General features: G+C 38.5%; 1 protein-coding gene across 1 annotated transcript in view; it reads left to right on the top strand.

Annotated features, from left to right (window-relative positions):
• Window positions 1-20,654, top strand: part of QRFPR (pyroglutamylated RFamide peptide receptor) — a 46,727-nt gene that overhangs the window by 21,375 nt on the left and 4,698 nt on the right. The window contains exons 2-4 of the mRNA XM_032146568.2: window positions 11,491-11,649; window positions 15,583-15,644; window positions 20,015-20,250. Coding sequence (XP_032002459.1) covers window positions 11,491-11,649; window positions 15,583-15,644; window positions 20,015-20,250 — 457 coding nt within the window. The remainder of the gene's footprint in view (window positions 1-11,490; window positions 11,650-15,582; window positions 15,645-20,014; window positions 20,251-20,654) is intronic.

Raw genomic sequence — 20,654 nt, 5'->3', positions numbered from 1 at the left:
TCTTATAAAGTAATTGAAGGAAGCACTCTGAAGAGAACTACAGAATTCATATGAGCTGTGGCTCCACAAAGTAAAACCTAAAAGTCTGAAATTTGTGAGACTCACAGTATCAAGACCCACTCATCCTAAGTCAAGGCTTTCCAGGGGACAGCTCCTACCTGTACACAGAGCAGCTAGTGGTCTTTCATGCTGTCCCATTCTAAAACATGTAAGGATAACCAAGGATTGTTGGACAGTTGAGGAAAGGTTTCTTTCCTTCTTTCTTTTATTGTACATGCGCAGGATGTGCAGGTTTGTTACACAGGTAAACATATGCCATGGTGGTTTTCTGCACAGATCAACCCATCACCTAGGTATTAAGCCCCAGAATAAAGGAGAACAAAACAAACGAATAAATGAAAACTGGAAGAAGTGGTTAATCATAGAAGGGAATTTGGAAATAAACTCTAATTAGTATTTTTATACATACAAGCATATCCAGAAAATGTCTCCTCATTTGACATTTTCCCAGTGGAATTAGTATTGGCTTATAAGTCTCAAACTTCTGCAATGAATGTATCACTCAACAGCGACCTTTTAGCTGATATTTATATAAGAAAAGTTTATGTTCCAAACTCAATAATTTAATATTATAAGCAAAATGATATATAGGAAAAGTGCCAAGCTACCTTCCAAAAATAAAATACCTTCCAAATACATCAAAATCACAAATAGTTGTTTTGAAAAGCATGTCTAGTGTTCACAGAGGGATGCATATGCCGAATGTTGACACTAAGAGAGGCATCATATCATTTTATTCAATGTAAACCATTCTTTGCCATTGTTACTCTCGCAAAGAAGACTTGTTTTGAGAAGAGATTGAAAAAGATATTGATGAATTCTTTAAATGTCATGCTGAGAAATCAAGTACTAAACTTGTTCAGAATGTCAATCTGAAATAGTTGATTATAGTGATAACGGGGAGAGCCTTCAATCAAACCACCAGACACCACTCGCTGAAAATAATATAGGGACTAAACAAATACAGTGAAGAATATTATCCTGGAACTTGATGGACTGTGAGTGCCTGACTCTTATAACACTGTGCAAAATATTCTATAAACATAAACTTGAAGAGAGTTAAGTAAAGTTTGATTTTGTAGTTTTTCATCCTAAAATGACACCTGCATCCCCTGAAGATCCATTCATCATTTACAAGTCCCTACTCAATGAAAATGACAAAGAATCTCTGCCTGCTTCTTGCATGAAATTGCCCTTTTGTCATCCAACTCATCCATGATGTCACTTTCCATAGGCTTTGACAATGACTACATTTTAACCATCCTTCCCTTTCCACTTTCTTCAAGTTTCCAGTTTGCTTTTTTCTTCAGGAGTAATGGGTCATCCCAGGTAATTGCCCTATTTTCATTGTAAATTTTACCTGCATTTTTCTAATGCATGTATAAATTGCTGTGTGCTGATTGCTATGCCTTATTGGATAAAAATATTTATGATGTACCATGAAAAATGGGCATGTTATTGATACAGAGTAGCATGCATACAAACCTTTTGATAACCATTCTAATTGTTTTGCAACCAGGGACCAATATTTTAAGATTTTATATGTTAAATGCTGGCTTTCCTATGTTTTAGTTATACTTAATGAAATCTGTTAGATGTTTAATTTGGCCTTTTAAACAGTAGGAAATAGGTGACGAGGGCACATTTCCACATAGAATGTCTCATTTTCAGGAATGAGTTTTTGACATTAAATGGGGGGTATGTGTCTGAATTTAAGATGAGACTGACTTCATAAATCAAGAACAAGCTTCTCTGAAAAAAATATTTTAGGAGCAAGAAAAGCTTTTGAAAGTACAAATATTGCTGAAATTATATATAAATTAGAAGAGTTGGAAGACAAAAACAAGAACATCTCCATAATGTGGAGCAAATAAGCAAATCTATATATCTATATCTATATAAAAGGTATAAACATAGGAGGATCAATCCAGGAATTCCAATATCTGATCAATAGAGTTATTTTTTAAAGGCACAAAGAAAAACACAGAGGTAAAGGACTGAGAGTTGCCAAATGTAAAAGATACACACAGGGCTATGGAAAAAAGAGTAAAAAAATGACACATGTTTCAACACATCCCCATAACATTTCAGATTTCTGATTACAAAGAGATCAATAAAATCTTCCAAATAGCAACCAGGATATTTATTTATTTATTTATTTATTTTTATTTTTATTTTTTGAGACTGAGTCTCGCTCTGTCACCTAGGCTGGAGTGCAGTGGTGCGATCTTGGCTCACTGCAATCTCCACCTCCTGGGTTCACACCATTCTCCAGCCTCAGCCTCCCAAGTAGCTGGGACTACAGGTGCCCACCACCACGCCTGGCTAATTTTTTGTTGTTGTTTGTATTTTTAGTAGAGACGGGGTTTCACCATGTTAGCCAGGATGGTCTCAATTTCCTGACCTCGTAATCCACCCCCCTCGGCCTTCCAAAGTGCTGGGATTACAGGCGTGAGCCACCGCACCTGGCCGTAACCAGGATATTTATGAGGGAGCAAAAATCAAGCTGACAATATAGACAGGTTAGCACCAACAGTGGATGCTAAAAGTCAATAAAGTAAGGTCTTCAACATTCTAAAGGCAGATGATGTTGAATTTAAGTCAAACTACAGCCATTTTAAGATATATAAGAATGTAAAGAGCTTACTTTCCTTATTATTTTGAAGAAGTTACTTGAAAAATATTATGCAAAATATGGGTAAAATGCAAGAAATGAGAAACCATGAAATTAAAGACACCAGAGAAGAAATCGATTGAAAATGAATGTTTTTTTAATTATACTTTAGCTTATTATACTTTAGGTTTTAGGGTACATTACATATGTATCCATGTGCCATTGTGTGTGACCCTTAATTCTTTAGATTAGGTATCTAATGTGTCCTCCCCCCCCACCCCCAACAGTCCCCTGTGATTTCCACTCCTGTGTCCATGATTCTCTTTTTCTTCCCACCTATGAGGAAACATCGGTTTTGTTTTTGTCTTGATATTTATGAGAATGATTCCTACAAAGGACATGAACTCATCATTTTTTATGGCTGCATAGTATTCCATGGTGTATATGTGCCACATTTTCTTAATCCAGTCTGTCGTTGTTGGATATTTGGGTTGGTTCCAACTCTGCTATTGTGAATAGCGCTGCAATAAACATACGTGTGCATGTGTCTTTATAGCAGCATGATTTATAGTCCTTTGGGTCTATACCCAGTAATGGGATGGCTGGGTCAAATGGTATTTCTAGTTCTAGATCCCTGAGGAATCGCCACACTGACTTCCACAATGGTTGAACTAGTTTACAGTCCCACCAACAGTGTAAAAGTGTTCCTATTTCTCCACATCCTCTCCAGCACCTGTTGTTTACTGATTTTTTAATGATGGCCATTCTAACTGGTGTGAGATGGTATCTCACTGTGGTTTTGATTTGCATTTCTCTGATGGCCAGTGATGATGAGCATTTCTTCATGTGTTTTTTGGCTGCATAAATGTCTTCTTTTGAGAAGTGTCTGTTCTTGTCCTTCGCCCACTTTTTGATAGGGTTGTTTGTGATGACAGCTGTAGAGCAGTCATTAAAAACAAAACAAAGCAAAACACAAACTGCAGTCATCAAAATTGGAAGTCAGTGGTCTTCTAGATGGAAGTCTTAAAAGAACAAACACTGGAATTGATTCCAAGCAGTATATATGTGATGTTAAAAGTTGAGATGTAATAGTAAAAATGATGATGATGATAATAAGAATAGCTAATGCATTTCCACGTAGTACTAGACACTGGCCTAAACACAGTAGGCTTATTTTCTCATTAATCCTTTAAGAGTCCTATGAGGGAAGTACTGTTATTATCATCTACATTTTATAGATAAGAAAACCCAAGACACAGTGAAGTAAGATAATTTGCCTTAGGTCACAGTTAGCAAGGGATGGACCCATGATTCAAACTCAGACAGCCCAATTCTAGAGCCTATACTCTAAACTACTATACTGTGGTGAAGAAGATATATCTTCTTCTTCCAACTAGAAAAAAGAAATACAACCCAAAACTCCAGGAAAAATTAAATAAAAATACTCTATCCAAAAAAAAAAGTTATGTCCATATAAAAAGCAGATTAAAATACAGTATGCTTTAGAGAAATAAGTATATTCACAAGGATCGTGACTATAAAGTCACTGAAAGGGAGATGTATTTAAAACATACACATTGGCTTTGTAGTTAATATCAGTCATGGTAATTAAAATGCTGTTTATGGTTTTAATCTTTTATAATTAAAAAGTAGGCCAAGGGAAGAATACTTAATATCCTGTGGAACAGAATGAAAAGCTATCAGTCTTGACAGAGTAAATGTAAAGTTATAGATAAAAGACATTTGGAGAAAGAAGAATGTGAAAATGGGAAGAGAGAGGTACAGAGATGAGGTATCATCTCACAAGTGGGGGGCAAGACAAACTGTTGGAAGTTAATAGACTAATGAAGAGGGAGTTAATATATTACTTTAAGTGTCAAAGTAGAAGAAACTACATGCTAGAATTTAAGAAATACATCCCCTAAAACCTTTCCAAATAAGTTATTGAAGACAGTGTTATAACTGTAAGAAAAGCAACAGTGGGAAATGACAAAAGTGAGCCAATAGCCCATCTACCCAAGAAGGTAATCTATATATATCATCTGAAATCAATAAATCAAAAGAAAAGCTGTATAAGACAATTTATTTAGAGATGGTAGTGCCCCCAGCAGTAGAATTAAAAACAAGTGGTTTATGGGAAATAGGCAGACACCATTCTTTTTTATTGTAGCCCTTCTGATTTTAAACCACATGCTCATAATTCTTTGATAAAAATTTTTTTAATGTAAGAAATAAAAAAATTGAATTTGTAATTGAAAAGCTCTCATGAAAGAAGTCTCCAAGCCCAGGTGATTTCAATGGAGAATTTTGCCATTTAAAAAAGAATTAACCAATTTTACACAAATTCTTCCAGAAAACAGAATTGGAAGAAATAGTTCCCAACTTACTTTATGAGGCCTTCATTACCCTGACACTTAAACCAGAGAAAGACAGTTCAATAGAAAGAAAGCTGCAAACGAATAGCTCTTATGAACATAGGCACACAAAATATCAATATAATACCAGACAGAATCCAACAATGTATAAAAAGGATTATACATCATGGCAAAGTAGGATTTATTCCAAGTATGCAAGGCTGGCTCAAATTCCAAAATCGTTGTAATCTACCATATCCATCAAGCTAAAGAAGAAAAAAATCATATGATTACACCAATTAACAAAGAAAACACTTGACAAATTTCAACACCCATCCATGACAAAAATTCTCAGCAAGTTAGTAATACAGAGGAGATTTCTCAATTTGATAAGAGCATTACAAGAAACCTACAGCTAACGTCATATTTTATGGTGAAAGACTGAATGTTTTTCTTCTAAGATTGAGAACAACGCAAAGATGTCTGATTCTCATCACTCTTATGCAAAATTGCACTCAAAGGAAAACCACTAAGAGAAACAAGGACAATAAGTAAGACATACGCGGATTGTAAAGGAAGAAATAAAAGTATATTTGCAGATGACATTATTTTCTATGTAGAAAATTCCAAAGAATCTACAAAAACTCCTAGAGGTAATAAGTGAGTTCAGCAAGGTCACAGCATATAAGATAAAGACACAATCACATTTCTGTATATTAATGATACAGGAAGAGGGGCAGGGAAGTGCTGGGAAGAGAAGGACATGGTCTCTGGCTAGAGCTCCATCCCCAGGTCTGTGCCTATGGACCCTACAGGTTGTATTGGGACAAGGGCGCATAGACTGTTTGAATATGATTTGTTTATTTGGCACATGAAATTAAGGTAATTACATGCCAGATTGTTTTATAATCTGTTAGACCATTATTTCAAATAGTGGTTGCATCAAGTAACCTTTCCTTTATGAAACTGCAATGTGTCTATTCACATTGTTTTTCAACAACCTTGGAACAAATTATTCACAGAGTAGTTATTATCATTAGATACTTTCATGCAAGTATACCTCATTATACTATTTTCTAAATTAATAATGTTTTAAATATTCTCTACAGTTAAAGACGCTGTTTTTTTCATTCTGTCCTTTCCATTCAGATCCTTTTTAAAGACACTGTTACACACTAAAGTGAATACAAACACTGCCCAAACTGTTTTCAATTTTCAAGCATCATGTGTAGAAATAATGTAGTCTTGTTTCTCTTTGAATTAAGACTTGCTCTGTGTGGTGGTGGCTGAGTGGATAGGAGAGTGAACACCGTTCTCAGTGAGAGCAAAAGGTCCATGTTTTGGGCAATAGAGTTGTACAAATGAGTTAAAGTTGAGAATGGAAGGCAGTAGATATTACACCAAAGCAATTGTTCCTAATCCAATAGGCAAAATAAAATAATTGTAGCTTCTATCCCAAGAGTCAGACATAGTAGAAATGGAAGCAGCAGTGGAGGCAAACTGTAGTAGTAGGACTGGGGACTGTCTAATCTTAGAGTTAACAGTACACACAGAGAGAACATAGCCCATAGTACACTACATTTTTAAAAAATCTACCTTCCAGAGAATAAGGTAGCAAAAGAGAAGTATATCAAATAAGTCTACTTCGTTGCAAGCAACAGTTGACACCTAAGTAACTTAAGAGAAGAGAATGTATTGGAAGGATGTTGAAGGCTCACAGGATCAGCATGAAGCTGAAGGAATGCACCTACAACAGAAAGCGACCAAGGGAGCTCAGAGGTCAGCAGCCATAACTCAGCAGTGACCTATTAGCACTATGATCTGGTGAGCACGTGACCCCACCACCCCAAACCTCTCTTCCATCTGTATTCAACCTTTCAACACTAGAGAGGATCTCACCTATTACTCCTTTGTCCTCCTAAGTAGGAGCTCTTACCTAACCTGCCCACAGTGGAGGAGAGTTAATGTTCTAAAATGAAATTGTGTTGCCATTTGGAGAAATGAGGTGGATGCTGGAAAATCAAAATATGAGATATATCCATTCCAGGCCGACTTTAAGAAGCACAACTGTGATACTAACATCTAATTGTCCTGTAAGGAAAAAAACAGAAGGCTATCCCAAGTAAACAGTCCCTATGCAGGGAATGTAGGATTATCCCAGTTTAAAATTACCATATTTATGGGAAGAAATGTCACAAAAGATGCATTCTTACAAATAATTTAGACCCATACAATTCACATTGGGAAAGATAAAGGGTAGAATAAGCTGACTGAAGAGCTAACAGAGAGATTACCAGAACAAGAAGCTGAAAAAGAAAGGGAGGGTTGATGATAGGCTTAATGAAGGGCAGAGGAAAACCAGAAGTCTTCAATGTTTATTTTGTTTTAGTTTTCTAGACCTTGAAAAGTGCTCTTTCAATTAAAAAGGGCAAAGATGGTTAGAATGCAAATAAATATCCACGGTAAGTAAGTAGATAGCAAAAGAGCATGTACCTATTTTTAAAAGAACTCAAATCTACATCCTAGATAAATTACATGACAGAACATTGAAGAAACTTGGAAATGTGATCAAGGAAACACTCTCAGTAATTTCTTAGAGAGCTGGTTGGAGAAATGTCAGAAGTAATGAATAGGGCAAATGCTGTTCCAAATTTATTAAAACAGTAAGTTGACAGATTATACTACAGCTTGGTGCGAAATTCACAGGTGGGTTATTAAACAGATGATTTATTAGCAGGTAGACAAGAAAACTGCCACATAGCATGGGCACAATAAGTGAGGGTGATGTAACGGAAGGAACTGGAGTCTGACAACCTGGACTCATTCTGTCAATAAATAGCTGTGTGGACCTGAGCACATCATTTAACTTCTTTGAACTGCAGTGTCTTTCTCTGGGAAATAAGGTTATTAGATTAGGTGTTCTTTAATGGTCAGTTTATCCACAAAGAACATGTCAGCCCCAAGTACATCATATTTGCCTTAATTCTTTTAATAGGGCTGCTCAATGATGAAAGAGCTGCCATTTATTAAAGAATGTATCCAGTATTAGGTGTTTATGTCACTTTATGAAATACATCAGTCCTATGACAGATGGGTATTATTAATCCCTTATTTCAAATAATGAAATTGAGGCTCAGAGTGGCTAAGAGATCAGATAAAGCAGAATCAGAGTGTATACTGATATCAATGAATCAATTGACAGACATCCTGTGCTATAATACACAAACTGAATATACTCGGGATGGATAACACTATAATGAGATAACACTAAAATGAATGCAGCAAAAATTCTCTTTTGTTTGGATAGCTGTATTTAAAATATATTTCCTTTCAACCAAACTGTTTATAAAATGTTAAAAAGTACAAGGTTCTTCTCAATAGAAAAAGTTTTGATTAAATTTGCAAGAAAAGAGAAAAAACCTAGAATAAATTTGCAGATTAATAATTTATACCCATATTCATTTATTCAAGTATCACATCCAAACCAGGATTTGAGGTAAACTGATTTATTCAAGTATAGTAACTATTCAAACACAGTGGAATTTATTAACATTGAAAGTAAATTCCCACCATTGGCATCTAAACCATCTTTCTAAACAAAAGAAGGCCTTAAGTTTGAACAGGATTTTGTTTTGGGAAACTGTGACAAGGAATAGAAGTGAGTGGGGTTGGTTCTTGGGTTGCCATTTGGAGCCCCCAAAAAGGATTGGGAAGGGAGTATCTAGAGTGATATCTAAGTACATTTTTCCCCTTAGGGATAGGATAGGAGGTAAGGAAGTCTTGGGTTAACAAAATGTCTGTTAACATGATCCAATTCATTTCAAGTTGATTTCAAGTTCAACAGAAGCCAGCCATTTGAAAAGTCTAGCACAGAAGGCTGATATAAGCATCAGTTTCAGTCACAGAAGAGGGTGTCCAGACTTGGGGAGCCAATACAGTCCCACAGTTTCTGCCTTGGCCAAGTCATATCCTGAACATTGGTGAGTTCCCTTCTGCCTGGTGCATGGCCATGGTCCATGGGGGTTCCCTTCTCCATTCACCTTTTTGAAAGCTCTGAAAAGCATAGCAAATGAGAAACAGCTGAGACAACTAAGAAAGACAGGAGTGACATGAAGGCTTCTGTCAAATACATGTGGAGCCACTGTTTGGAAAAGATAGTTGGTTGGTTCTGAGACTCTGAGAACAAAGCTAGGAATGAGTGGAATTTAAAAGCACTTTTTCCAATTAGGACCTCTCTAAAACAGAGTGGGATGCCTTTAGGAGTGACGAGCCTCCTACTCATTTGTTCTTTTCAATTCAGTGAATATTTATTAATGGCCTACCATATTGCCATTCTTAAAGCTGGGAATACATCAGTGAAAAAAATAGACAAAAATTATTGCTCTGGCATTATCTATATTTTAGTAGGGGTAAATAATAAAACAGTAATAAAATAATAAAAATAAAAAACAAATTAGCAGCATATATATTATATATCAGTATGTTAACATGTGAAAGAGAATGGGAAAAGAGTAGAATAAAAGAGATGAGGAATGAGAGAAGATAGGGAATGGGACAGGCTCAATTACAAATATGATTGTTAGAGTAGGTCAGCCTCATTGAGAAGGTGACTGTATTAGTCGGTGTTCTACAGAGAAACAGAACCAGTAAGATATTTAGAGATACTTAGGAGAGATTAATTATGAGGGATTGGCTCACTCAATTGCAGACACTGGGAAGTTCCATGATCCACTATCTGCCACCTAGATGCCCAGGAAAGCCAGTGGTGGAGATCCAGGTCAAGCTTGCAGGCCTGGGAACCCAGGGACCTGTTGGTGTAGGTCCCTGTCTGAGTCAGAAGGCATGGGAACCAGGAGCATTGATGTCAAAGGGCAGGAGAAGGTGCCAGTTCCAGTTCACAGCAGAGAGCAAATTCACCCTTCCTGTGCCTTTGTGTTCTATTTGCGCCCTCAGTGGATTGGATGCTGCCCAACCACACTAGGAAGCGAGGATCTTCTCCTCTCATCTACTGATTCAAATGCTCATCTCTTTTGGAGACACCCTCGCAGGCATATCCAGAAGTACGTTTTGCTAGCTATCTGGGTATTCCTTAAGCCAGTCAACTGGACACATAGCTTTAACCATCACAGTGACATTTGAGCAGACTTCAGGGAAGGATGTGGGGGAGTGATCTCAGGGAATAGCATTCTGAGGAGCAGGAAAAGCCATGCAAAGACCTGAAGCGGGGCTGTGAAAGCAAGGAGTATTCCCATGGAGTATTCCTTCTCTGAAATGCTTGAGACCAGAAGTGTTTCAGATTTCAGATTTTTTGGGATGTTGAAATATTTGTACAGACATAGTGAGGTATCTTGGCAATGAGACCGAAGTCTACACATGAAATTCATTTATGCTTCTTATATACCTTACACGCATAGCCTTAAGGTAGTTATATACAATATATTAAATAATTTTGTGTGTTTTGACTGTGACTTGTCACATAAGGGAAGATGTGGAATTTTCTACTTGTGGCATCATATCAGCACTCAAAAAAACTTTGGGTTTTAGATCATTTCAGATTTCAGATTTTGGGATTAGAGATGCTCAACCTGTATTTAAGCAGAGCTTGGCAGAACATTTCAGAGAGAAGTTGAAGAGAGTATTTCTGCTTTTGGTATAAACTAGAACTAGATAACCTCTGATGAGTCTTCCAACTTCATATTCCCTGAGTTTATGATTCTCTCGTAGCTGGGAATGATGAATTTGGTAGCAGCAAGCAGCATGGGTTCAAGACCAGAAGTGCCAGACCAAGACTCACAAATCCAAATGGTAAAGAGGCCAGACAGATAGTATAAATATTTTAAAAGACTGACAATACATTCAAATATTTTAAACTATTATGTAACCAAATAAATCACGTTTTCAAGCTAAAGCTTGCCTAGTGGCCACCACTTTGAGACCGTTGCATTAGAGAAAGTAAAATCAGTTTGGAGTGTAATGGTGTTATACATATATAAAGTCTTAGACAGGGAGTCAAAGGAGAATAAATGATAAAAGAAGAAATATGGGAGTCTTTGATGAGAACTATTGTTTGTTTTGATTTGACAGGAAGCCAAAAGAAAAGAGAGAATCAAAGATTACTCTGTAGTGTAGAGCCCAGGAGGCCAGTTTACAATGACTTTGCTCTTCCCCATGCAAAGGTCATATTGCTTTTTTTCCACTGTTTCTATGGCTAGATACTGATTTGTCCTTTCATTGTCTTATTATACATAATTGCATAGCATTTAGGAATGTAAAATTCAGTTAGAGGGAGAAAGATAAGCCAATGCAATGTTTTTCAATTATTTTGTGTCTATAGTGTAATTATAATTATCAAACTTTTTGGCAGAGGCTCAGAATGGACTGATTGTGATAATTACAAAGACACAGATGAAACCTTTATTCTTTTTGTTTTGATGTGTGATTTGTCCTATTTCCTTACTGCAGGTGCTTTCATTTGCAAGATGGTGCCATTTGTCCAGTCTACCGCTGTTGTGACAGAAATCCTCACTATGACCTGCATTGCTGTGGAAAGGCACCAGGGACTTGTGCATCCTTTTAAAATGAAGTGGCAATACACCAACCGAAGGGCTTTCACAATGCTAGGTGAGGCCACTGGATGTGCCAATGGCAGTGTGAATGACATTCTTCATTAAAGAATAGAGAACCATATTTTTAAACTAGAAGAGTAGCTTCTTATCTACTCAGATAAGAATAACTTGTAGGCATTGGAATATAAATTTAACTAATTTTAAACTAGAAGGGTAGCTTCTTATCTACTCAGATAAGATAACTTGTAGGCATTGGAATATAATTTGAGAGTTTCAGTGCTTTCCCTGTTTGCCTTCATCTCCACACTGTCTCTCTTTTAGGCTGACCTCAGCACTGAAAATGTATCATTTTAGGTATACTTTATCAGTTTACATCTTAAATGTTTAAGCACCACGTTCAGCTAATCTAAGATAACCTATCAGTGGCATTGCCACATTAACATTCATTAGATTGAGAACTGTCTTTTTTTTTTTTTTTTTTTTTTGAGACAGAGTGTCAACTACATTGCCCAGGCTGGTCTCAAATGTCTGGGCTGTGATTACAGGCATGTGCCACTACGCCCAGCTGGGAATTATCATCTTGAGATGAGAGAAGACTCCAAGCTAAGCTAACAAGGGCAGGTCGAATTTTTTTTCTTTTTTAGACAGGGTCTCATTCTGTAGCCCAGGCTGGAGTGCAGTGGTGTGATCACAACTCACTGCAGCCTCAGTCTCCCAAGCTCAAATGATCCTCCCACCTCAGCCTCCCAAGTAGCTGGGACCACAGGTGCCCACCACCATACCCAGCTAATTTTTTTTACTTTTGGTAGGAACGGGGTCTCTCTATGTTTCCCAGGCTGGTCTTGAACTCCTGGGCTCAAGCCATTCCCCCTTGGCCTCTCCTTGTACTCCTTGGCCTCCCAATGTACTAGGATTACAGGTGTGAGCCACTGCACCTGGCCAGGCAGGTTGATAATGATAGGGAGCAGGAAATGTGTTTTTAGAAAAGTGGAGAACAGGGTTGCTGCCCTTATGGTGAGTACACAAGGGTAGAAAGTGACAGGGTACATGAGAACAGTGGGTTCTGAGTGCTGGGGATGCCTGGCAAAGGCACATTCCACCCACTTCATACTTTTGCTTTAGGCATTTCTGGATCTTCAGCTTGCTGTAATTGTTCCTGAGTTAGCAAGTCACAATGAACACATACCTCATGATAAATGGTAAATTTGAAGCAATGCCCTAAAGTCTAACACAGTAAAATTGAAGCATTTCTCTATTCAGTAATTATAATTGAGCCATTTAAAACCTCAGTGTGCTTCACAGTGGTTTGAATTTAATATAGCTAATAATCAAAGGTGTAGCAACTAATGTGATAATCAAATAAAGCGATTTTTACTAATATCTCACTTGAGAAGAATGAGTAAACATTTATTTCTGCTGTAAGAATTTAGCCAGTATTGGGCTGTGGAATTACAGAAAGAACCCCTACAGGCTTTGCAATGCCAAAGTCATTTTAAATAGCTTGAAAATAATAGCTGAATCATTAGGGGAGAAAGATGTTAGTTTTAGTTAGTTTTAATTTTATGTCATATCTTTCCTACTAAGAATTCAGAGATTTCTGAGCTTTTAATAATTGACATCCTGGCCGGGCGTGGTGGCTCACGCTTGTAATCCCAGCACTTTGGGAGGCCGAGGCGGGTGGATCACGAGGTCAGGAGATCGAGACCGTGGTGAAACCCCGTCTCTACTAAAAATACAAAAAATTAGCCAGGCGTGGTGGCGGGCACCTGTAGTCCCAGCTACTCGGAGAGGCTGAGGCAGGAGAATGGCGTGAACCCGGGAGGCGGAGCTTGCAGTGAGCCAAGATCGCGCCACTGCACTCGAGCCTGGGCAACAGAGCGAGACAAAAAAAAAAAAAAAAAAAAATTGACATCCTTCCAACATCAGAACATCTGAAAACAGCATGTGGGGATGGAAATCGAGTAAGGAAAGGATTACATGGAGGAGGGGAGTTATTTAAAAGGAAAGAGAAGTAGTGGGAGTGACAACATCTCAAAGCATAGTTGATGATAGGCAGTCAAGGCTGTTCCTACTCAAAACAGACAGGAAACAAGAAGGTTTTAACATCAACTAGACTCATCTCGCCATGGGGGCTTTTGTGAACTGTGGTCTAATGTCTCCTGTAGCTTTGTCACACTGTCACTCAGCCTTGTCAGTCAGTGTTTGTCTGTCACGCCCCATTCCTCCTTCCAGCTGAGATTGCCTAGACCTCGACAGGGGATGTCCAATCTTTTGGCTTCCCTGGGCCATATTGGAAGAAGAAGAATTGCCTTGGGCTACACATAAAATACACTAACACTAACGATTGCTGATGACTTAAAAAATATATTGCAAAAAAATCTCATAATATTTTTTAAAAGTTTACAAATTTGTGTTGGGCCACATCCAAAGCCTTCCTAGGCCACATGCAGATTGGACAAGCTTGGCCTAGATCCTCTAGGCTTTCTTGCCCAGATGTGGTCACTGTGTCAGTATTGTTCATCTAACTCTAGCCCTTCTATCTCAGAACCATCCAGGGATCCAGGAAGGTAGGCAATGAGCTATGCAAATTAGACTCAGTTCCTCCAGAATTTGTACTAAAGTCCAGAAAAATGATTGGACAAAAGATAACTATATGTGATTAAAATAGAACAGATGTGTATGGTAATAGGGAGACAGAAAAGAGAAAGAGAGAGTGAGAAATAGAGACAGCCAGCCAGACAGACTTGTGAGTCCTACAGCTGCCAGGTATCATTGGATCATGATGAATTTTTATAGACAGCACCAAATTATGTGTTTTTTTTAATAATAAACCCCAATTATGGCTTAATTGAGTCATTGAAACCCAAAGCAATAAACTATTTTCTTAACGTTCCACCCAATATAGAAAGAACAAGCAGAGTTCGAGCTGGAAACTTTTCCCCCAAATCAAAGTTGGGGCCCTTGGTTCTGTCCTCTTCCATGTCTGTTAAAACACACGGGTTGAAATTGTTCTTGGTAGTTAATCCCTGTTTTTCTTTTCTAAGAGTACATCATTAAAGCAATCCCTCTCAACAAGTTCGTGGAAGACAGGAAATTTGGAAAGAGCGTTCTGGTTTCTGAAGTTATCAGTGTTTGTTTATACTTTAAGTTTTAGGGTACATGTGCACAACGTGCAGGTATGTTACATATGTATACATGTGATGCCCATGTTATGGTGCTTAAGATAAACGTACATTTGATTTTAAAAAGAGATGACAGAGAGTGGTCTATGTCATGTTTAAAAGTTATTCATCCATTCCACAAACATGGATCAGCTCCTACAGAGGGCCAGGAATTTTCCCAGGACTCTTATTTGAGAAAACACAAAAATAAATGGCATTGTGTTTGCTTTCAAGGAGTTTGGAGGAAATTGATAAGTGAGTAAGGGCAACGAAGACACTGCACTAGAGGGCATGTAGAGACAACAAGGGATTAGTAGTCAGTTTATTTGGAAATAGTAGTGGCCTTCAAAGTTTCCCTAGAGAAGGTGATTTCTGAGTCAAGTCCTGGAAAATGAGTCCACAGATAGACACTTGGGATAGGGTGGCCAGGGAGTGGCACAGTGCATTCTGGGATACGGAAACTGAAACCAGCACTGCAGGCTCCGCAGTAGAGGACTGCGGTGTGAAGAGCATGGACAGAAATGAAAGAGGAGAGAGAGGCAATTGAGATGGTAGAGAACCTCATGGGCCATTCTAAGGAAACTGGGTTTTATCTTGTAGGCAGTGAAACACTATTAAACGTTTAAAACTTGTTTTAGGAGGTTTATTCCAGCAGCAGTTTTGAGGATGGTGAAAGAGTGGAAGCATGAACCTTGGGGGAGACCATGGCACTGCCCTAGGGCAGAGAACAGCTGCCCTCCTATAGGGAATCTTGATGGTTAGATAATTATGCATGAATGTGTTTTACTCAAATGAATCATGCTTTGATGACTTTAACACTTTTACAGGTCTGGTCTGGCTGGTGGCAGTCATCGTAGGATCACCCATGTGGCACGTGCAACAACTTGAGGTAGACTCCAGCTGAGATGGATAATCATATTGTTGAACTATTTTCTCACCCCTCTTAATTGTAATTATTTTCCTTCCTGCAGGAGCAATACAGCAAATTTATATGACCTCAGCTATTTCAATGGAGGTCTTTCAAGTGGAATAAAATGATTTTTTAAGGTTCATTTTCTCTGTTTTATCTAGTTCTTCCTGATATATTGTTAGGACTCTAATGCTTAAAATACAATTTTTGAAAAATACACAGGTCAGTTTCTACATTTTCCTGCAAGCTGAGCATGCTTTTCCCAGTGTCCCCAAATGTTTTGTTACATTTTCAGAGTTGAATGATTGCTCTAGGTTTTTCTTTTATTTTTAAGTCACGTAAAAAAAATTGTAATAAATTATCTTAGTTGACTCTCAGAAGTCCTTTCTTACCTGCCTCCTATTCATTGACACATTGAAATTCTAACTGGAAACATGTCAGGAGATCATCTTAATCAACCTCTCTCCTTTCCCCACACCTTTGTCAAACAGGCCCAGCCACGCTTGGGGATTCACAGGAAGGAGAGTGCTGAGTTGGTTTCAGACAGCCCAGCCTGTCTGTTAGGGTGGGCTTTAACATGTCTTGCATAGGTGATCTACCCAGACAGCAGTTTTCAAAGATAGTAGGGGGTTGCTCACATACCCCCTAAGATAAGTTTTAAATGATTTATCCCTTTGTACCTTTTAAATAGAGATAGGCAAATGTGAAACTTTACTGTCCATGTCATGTCATCCTCGAGGATAACAAATGAATCCAAGATAAGAGAACATTCAAAAAGTAGCCCTATTTTTTCTTCATGTAACTAATTTATTGAATGAGCTGGACTCCATAGGTGAGAGCAGAAAGTAATTTTATTTTATCCCTTGCTACCTGTAAAAATGCATCTAAGGACTTTTTTAGTCCTCTTCGTGAAATATCATGAATGAAAAAATCTTGAGCATCTCTTCCAGTCAGATAATAAAATTTCTTTGGTCACTTTCACTCACAAGAATAGTGTGAGTTCTGTTATTACACTGTCCTGTCCAGTAATACAATTACGTAAATCTATACTCTTATTTAATCAATTTACAATTTTTCCCTTCCCTCAGTGTGAATAGTTTTCAGGCCTAGAAATGTGAAGGAGTTATGGTCAGCTTCTTTGTTTCCTCTCCTCGTGTTTCTTTTTCTCTCCCCTGCCCCACACCTTTCCCCGCCCCCCGCCCCCCACCCCCCACCCCCCAACAATTGGCTGCCTCTCTCTCGTCAGAAGCTGATGAGAAAAATGGGGAGAGGAAGGGGGCAGATGTCACTGGAATCAGTGCCCTCTAGGTGTGATGGTATTGCCTGTGACTGATTGTTTGCTTCAGGACTTCTCAAAGATAACAACACTGAGACCTCCAGCCGGCTGGCAAGGGATCATGTCAGCTCCTGTCTGCGGATGCTGCCCTTATCTCCAGCGTGAAGCCCAGACTGGTGGAGCCCTTTCATAATGACTCACGCTAGTTCTAAATTGTGTGGTCCATTTCTAGCCCATAGAAAACAAACAGATGTGTCCACTTTTAAATCAAGTAAAAGCATTTTGTTTTATTTAATATAGAAAAAGTATTTTTATATGTTTAAAAAATACTCTAGGCCGGGTGCGGTGGCTCACGCTTGTAATCCCAGCACTTTGGGAGGCCGAGGCGGGCGGATCACAAGGTCAGGAGATCGAGACCACAGTGAAACCCCGTCTCTACTAAAAATACAAAAAAATTAGCCGGGCGTGGTGGCGGGCGCCTGTAGTCCCAGCTACTCTGAGAGGCTGAGGCAGGAGAATGGCGTGAACCCGGGAGGCGGAGCTTGCAGTGAGCTGAGATCGCACCACTGCACTCCAGCCTGGGTGACAGAGCACGACTCCGTCTCAAAAAAAAAAAAAAAAAATACTCTAAATATTTTTTAAATATATAATTAATTGTGTCTGTAGAAAATGCATGTCATGTCATTGGCAAAGCCAGTCCTCACTGTCAAACAGATCAGTCCACTCAAAGTTGCTTCCTGTCAGGAAAACATCTGATTAAACAAATGTATTAATATGCATCCCATGGCCACCTTCTCATTCCTAAATTCTATTAGGACAAGCAAAGACTTCCTGAGGGCATGCTCAGACGGTTTTGTGGAAAATTTCAGATCTTCACTCTTCGATTTCAGATTTTCTATTCCCAAACGTACACTTCTCGAAAATTCCACTGCCTAATATCGTCCTGAGCTTGCAGGGGTTCTGAACTTATCACAGGGATGATACAAAGCACCCTGCTTTCAGCATTTCTCACTGCCACTCTCTACTTCACTTGTACGGGGCTCTGTCTCATGAGTGATGTATTTGTCAATTTTCAGGTGATAGAAGCAGTGAGATGGTTAAAATTGCCATTGCTCCTGCCTCCTTACTGTATGAAAAATGTGAATTCACAACTTCTCAATACCTGTCAAATACCTTTTTTTCTCTGCCAGGCTTTACCCTGAATAGAAATATATTTAAGAGAGAGAAGTGCACAAAGCCCTGCCATGTGTTTATGATGCCTTGATCAATGTGGCTTCACTGACATCAGTCATTGAATTATCTATTGTTTTGGTGCCCCGTGGTAAGATTCAGTTTGGGTGAGAGATGTGATTTCTGTAAGTTGGGAGAAGGATGATTATGAGAGAGGAAGTAGGAATGTAGACCCAGCGTGACGCTTCAAACTTGGGGACAATATTAGGCAGTGGAATTTTAGAGAAGTGTATGTTTGGAAATAGAAGATCTGAAATTGAAGATCAAAGATCTGAAATTTTCCATATAAACCATCTGAGCATGCCCTCAGGAAGTCTTTGCTGAAGTCTATAGTCAGGACGTTGCTGAAGTCAGGAAGTCCATAGTCCCTAGGGCTATGTGAACCTGATCCAAGACTCCCAGTGCAGCATGCTCTTAGATGTGTCAGTCCATGCCTCCCGGTCATTGGCCTTTGCATGCTTTGCTTTCATGGAGTCAGAATGAATTTCATTTTAACATCCTATTTCCAGAGAGTTTGAATCTTGAGATTGTTTTTCAGTAAGTGTTATTCCTAGTTGCATTTGTAAGCAACACCTAGGTCAGAACTTGAATTTTCTAGCATTTGATGCGTAACCAAAAAGTTGCTTTCCCCCATTCAATTCACGTTGAAGATTGGTGATAAAATTTGCTGGGAATGTAAGCAGAAGTATGTCTGAGACCCAAGTATTCAGCTCCACAGTGACTAAAATAACAATAGTTTTGATAAATTATCTCGTTTTTATTCCTATTACCCAAAAAAGTGACATTTGAATATGCTTTAAATATTTAGTTTCTTCTTGAACTAGCCCTTAAAGCACTCTCTATTATTTATTATTGTTATTAATAATACTTTTGAGCTTATAAGATGAGTCTACCAGAAATAGTATGAATAAGCCAGCAGGTACAATCTGAATATTTGTATATTGGCAATAGTTTGAATCCCAATTTATCATTCATCTCAGGATAAAAGCTGCCAGCTGCCTCTTTAAATCTCTTTCCAAGCAATCTGATCATTGCTATATATGAAGTAGCAGTAACAAAATAAGGCTTTCAGTACTTTTCAATTGAAAGATGTCTCGGCCGGGCGCGGTGGCTCACGCTTGTAATCCCAGCACTTTGGGAGGCCGAGGCGGGCGGATCACGATGTCTGGAGATCAAGACCATCCTGGCTAACACGGTGAAAGCCCGTCTCCACTAAAAATACAAAAAAAAAAAAAAAATTAGCCGGGCATGGTGGCAGGGCGCCTGTAGTCCCAGCTACGCGGGAGGCTGAAGCAGGAGAATGACGTCAACCCGGGAGGCGGAGCTTGCAGTGAGCCGAGATCGCGCCACTGCACTCCAGCCTGGGTGACAGAGCGAGACTCCGTCTCAAAAAAAAAAAAAGAAAGATGTCTCATGCCTTGTCAAAAATCTATCTCAACAATCGAAGAAGCAAAATAATTTAATATTAAACTACCTAGCATGTATTGCAAAATATTTTTCAATATATACTTTGGCAAATGTAGTGCTCTTTCAGTCAATTGAAAACTTGTGACTGGTGGAAATAGAAGTTGAGAAAGATAATAAATGAAAGTAAACAGGCTACGGACCTGAATTCCATTTAGAATAGAAAAGATGGTATAAAACTCTTAAGAACTTAAGCAGTGAAGTGGAAAAACTATGCTTCACAACAAAAGAACAATGAAAAATGTATCTCATTTGAAATACGTGCTGGGGACAAATTTGAAAGAACTTAAAAAATGTTGTGTTGCAATAATACTTGGCTGATTTCTGTTCTTTTGATGCTGACTACTGGTTCTTTTAATGAATTATTCTTGTTATAAAGATCAAATATGACTTCCTATATGAAAAGGAACACATCTGCTGCTTAGAAGAGTGGACCAGCCCTGTGCACCAGAAGATCTACACCACCTTCATCCTTGTCATCCTCTTCCTCCTGCCTCTTATGGTGATGCTTATTCTGTACAGTAAAATTGGTTATGAACTTTGGATAAAGAAAAGAGTTGGGGATGGTTCAGTGCTTCGAACTATTCACGGAAAAGAAATGTCCAAAATAGCCAGGTCTGTTTAATGAAATATTCACCTCTTTAAATTATTTTTAATTAATTGTGCTGGAAGGGATGGTTGCCAGGGCTCTCAGAACCTCTAGGTAATTTAGTCTAAGCATCCTTTGTAATTCAAATTTAGGGCATGGACTGATTTTAAACTCTTGAAGTTTTACATGTGGCTGAAAGAAACAACAAGATTACCAGCTCGCAAATCAACTAGGAAGTTAACAGCTATAGGTAGAAACTGACTTGGAATTTAGAACATACATGATGTGGTAGGAAGACTGTAGGCAAGTGTCAGAACCCTGTTGTCCCATGGGTACTCTATCACTCACCAGCCACAAGATATACATCAGTCTCACTCCCAAGGCCCTGCTTCCCTCATATGTACAAGGAGCATAACATCCATCCTTACTT

This window comes from Hylobates moloch, unplaced genomic scaffold (assembly GCF_009828535.3).
Source record: "Hylobates moloch isolate HMO894 unplaced genomic scaffold, HMol_V3 SCAFFOLD_3, whole genome shotgun sequence".
Lineage (NCBI taxonomy): Eukaryota > Metazoa > Chordata > Mammalia > Primates > Hylobatidae > Hylobates > Hylobates moloch.
This window is presented reverse-complemented; position numbering and strand designations above follow the sequence as displayed.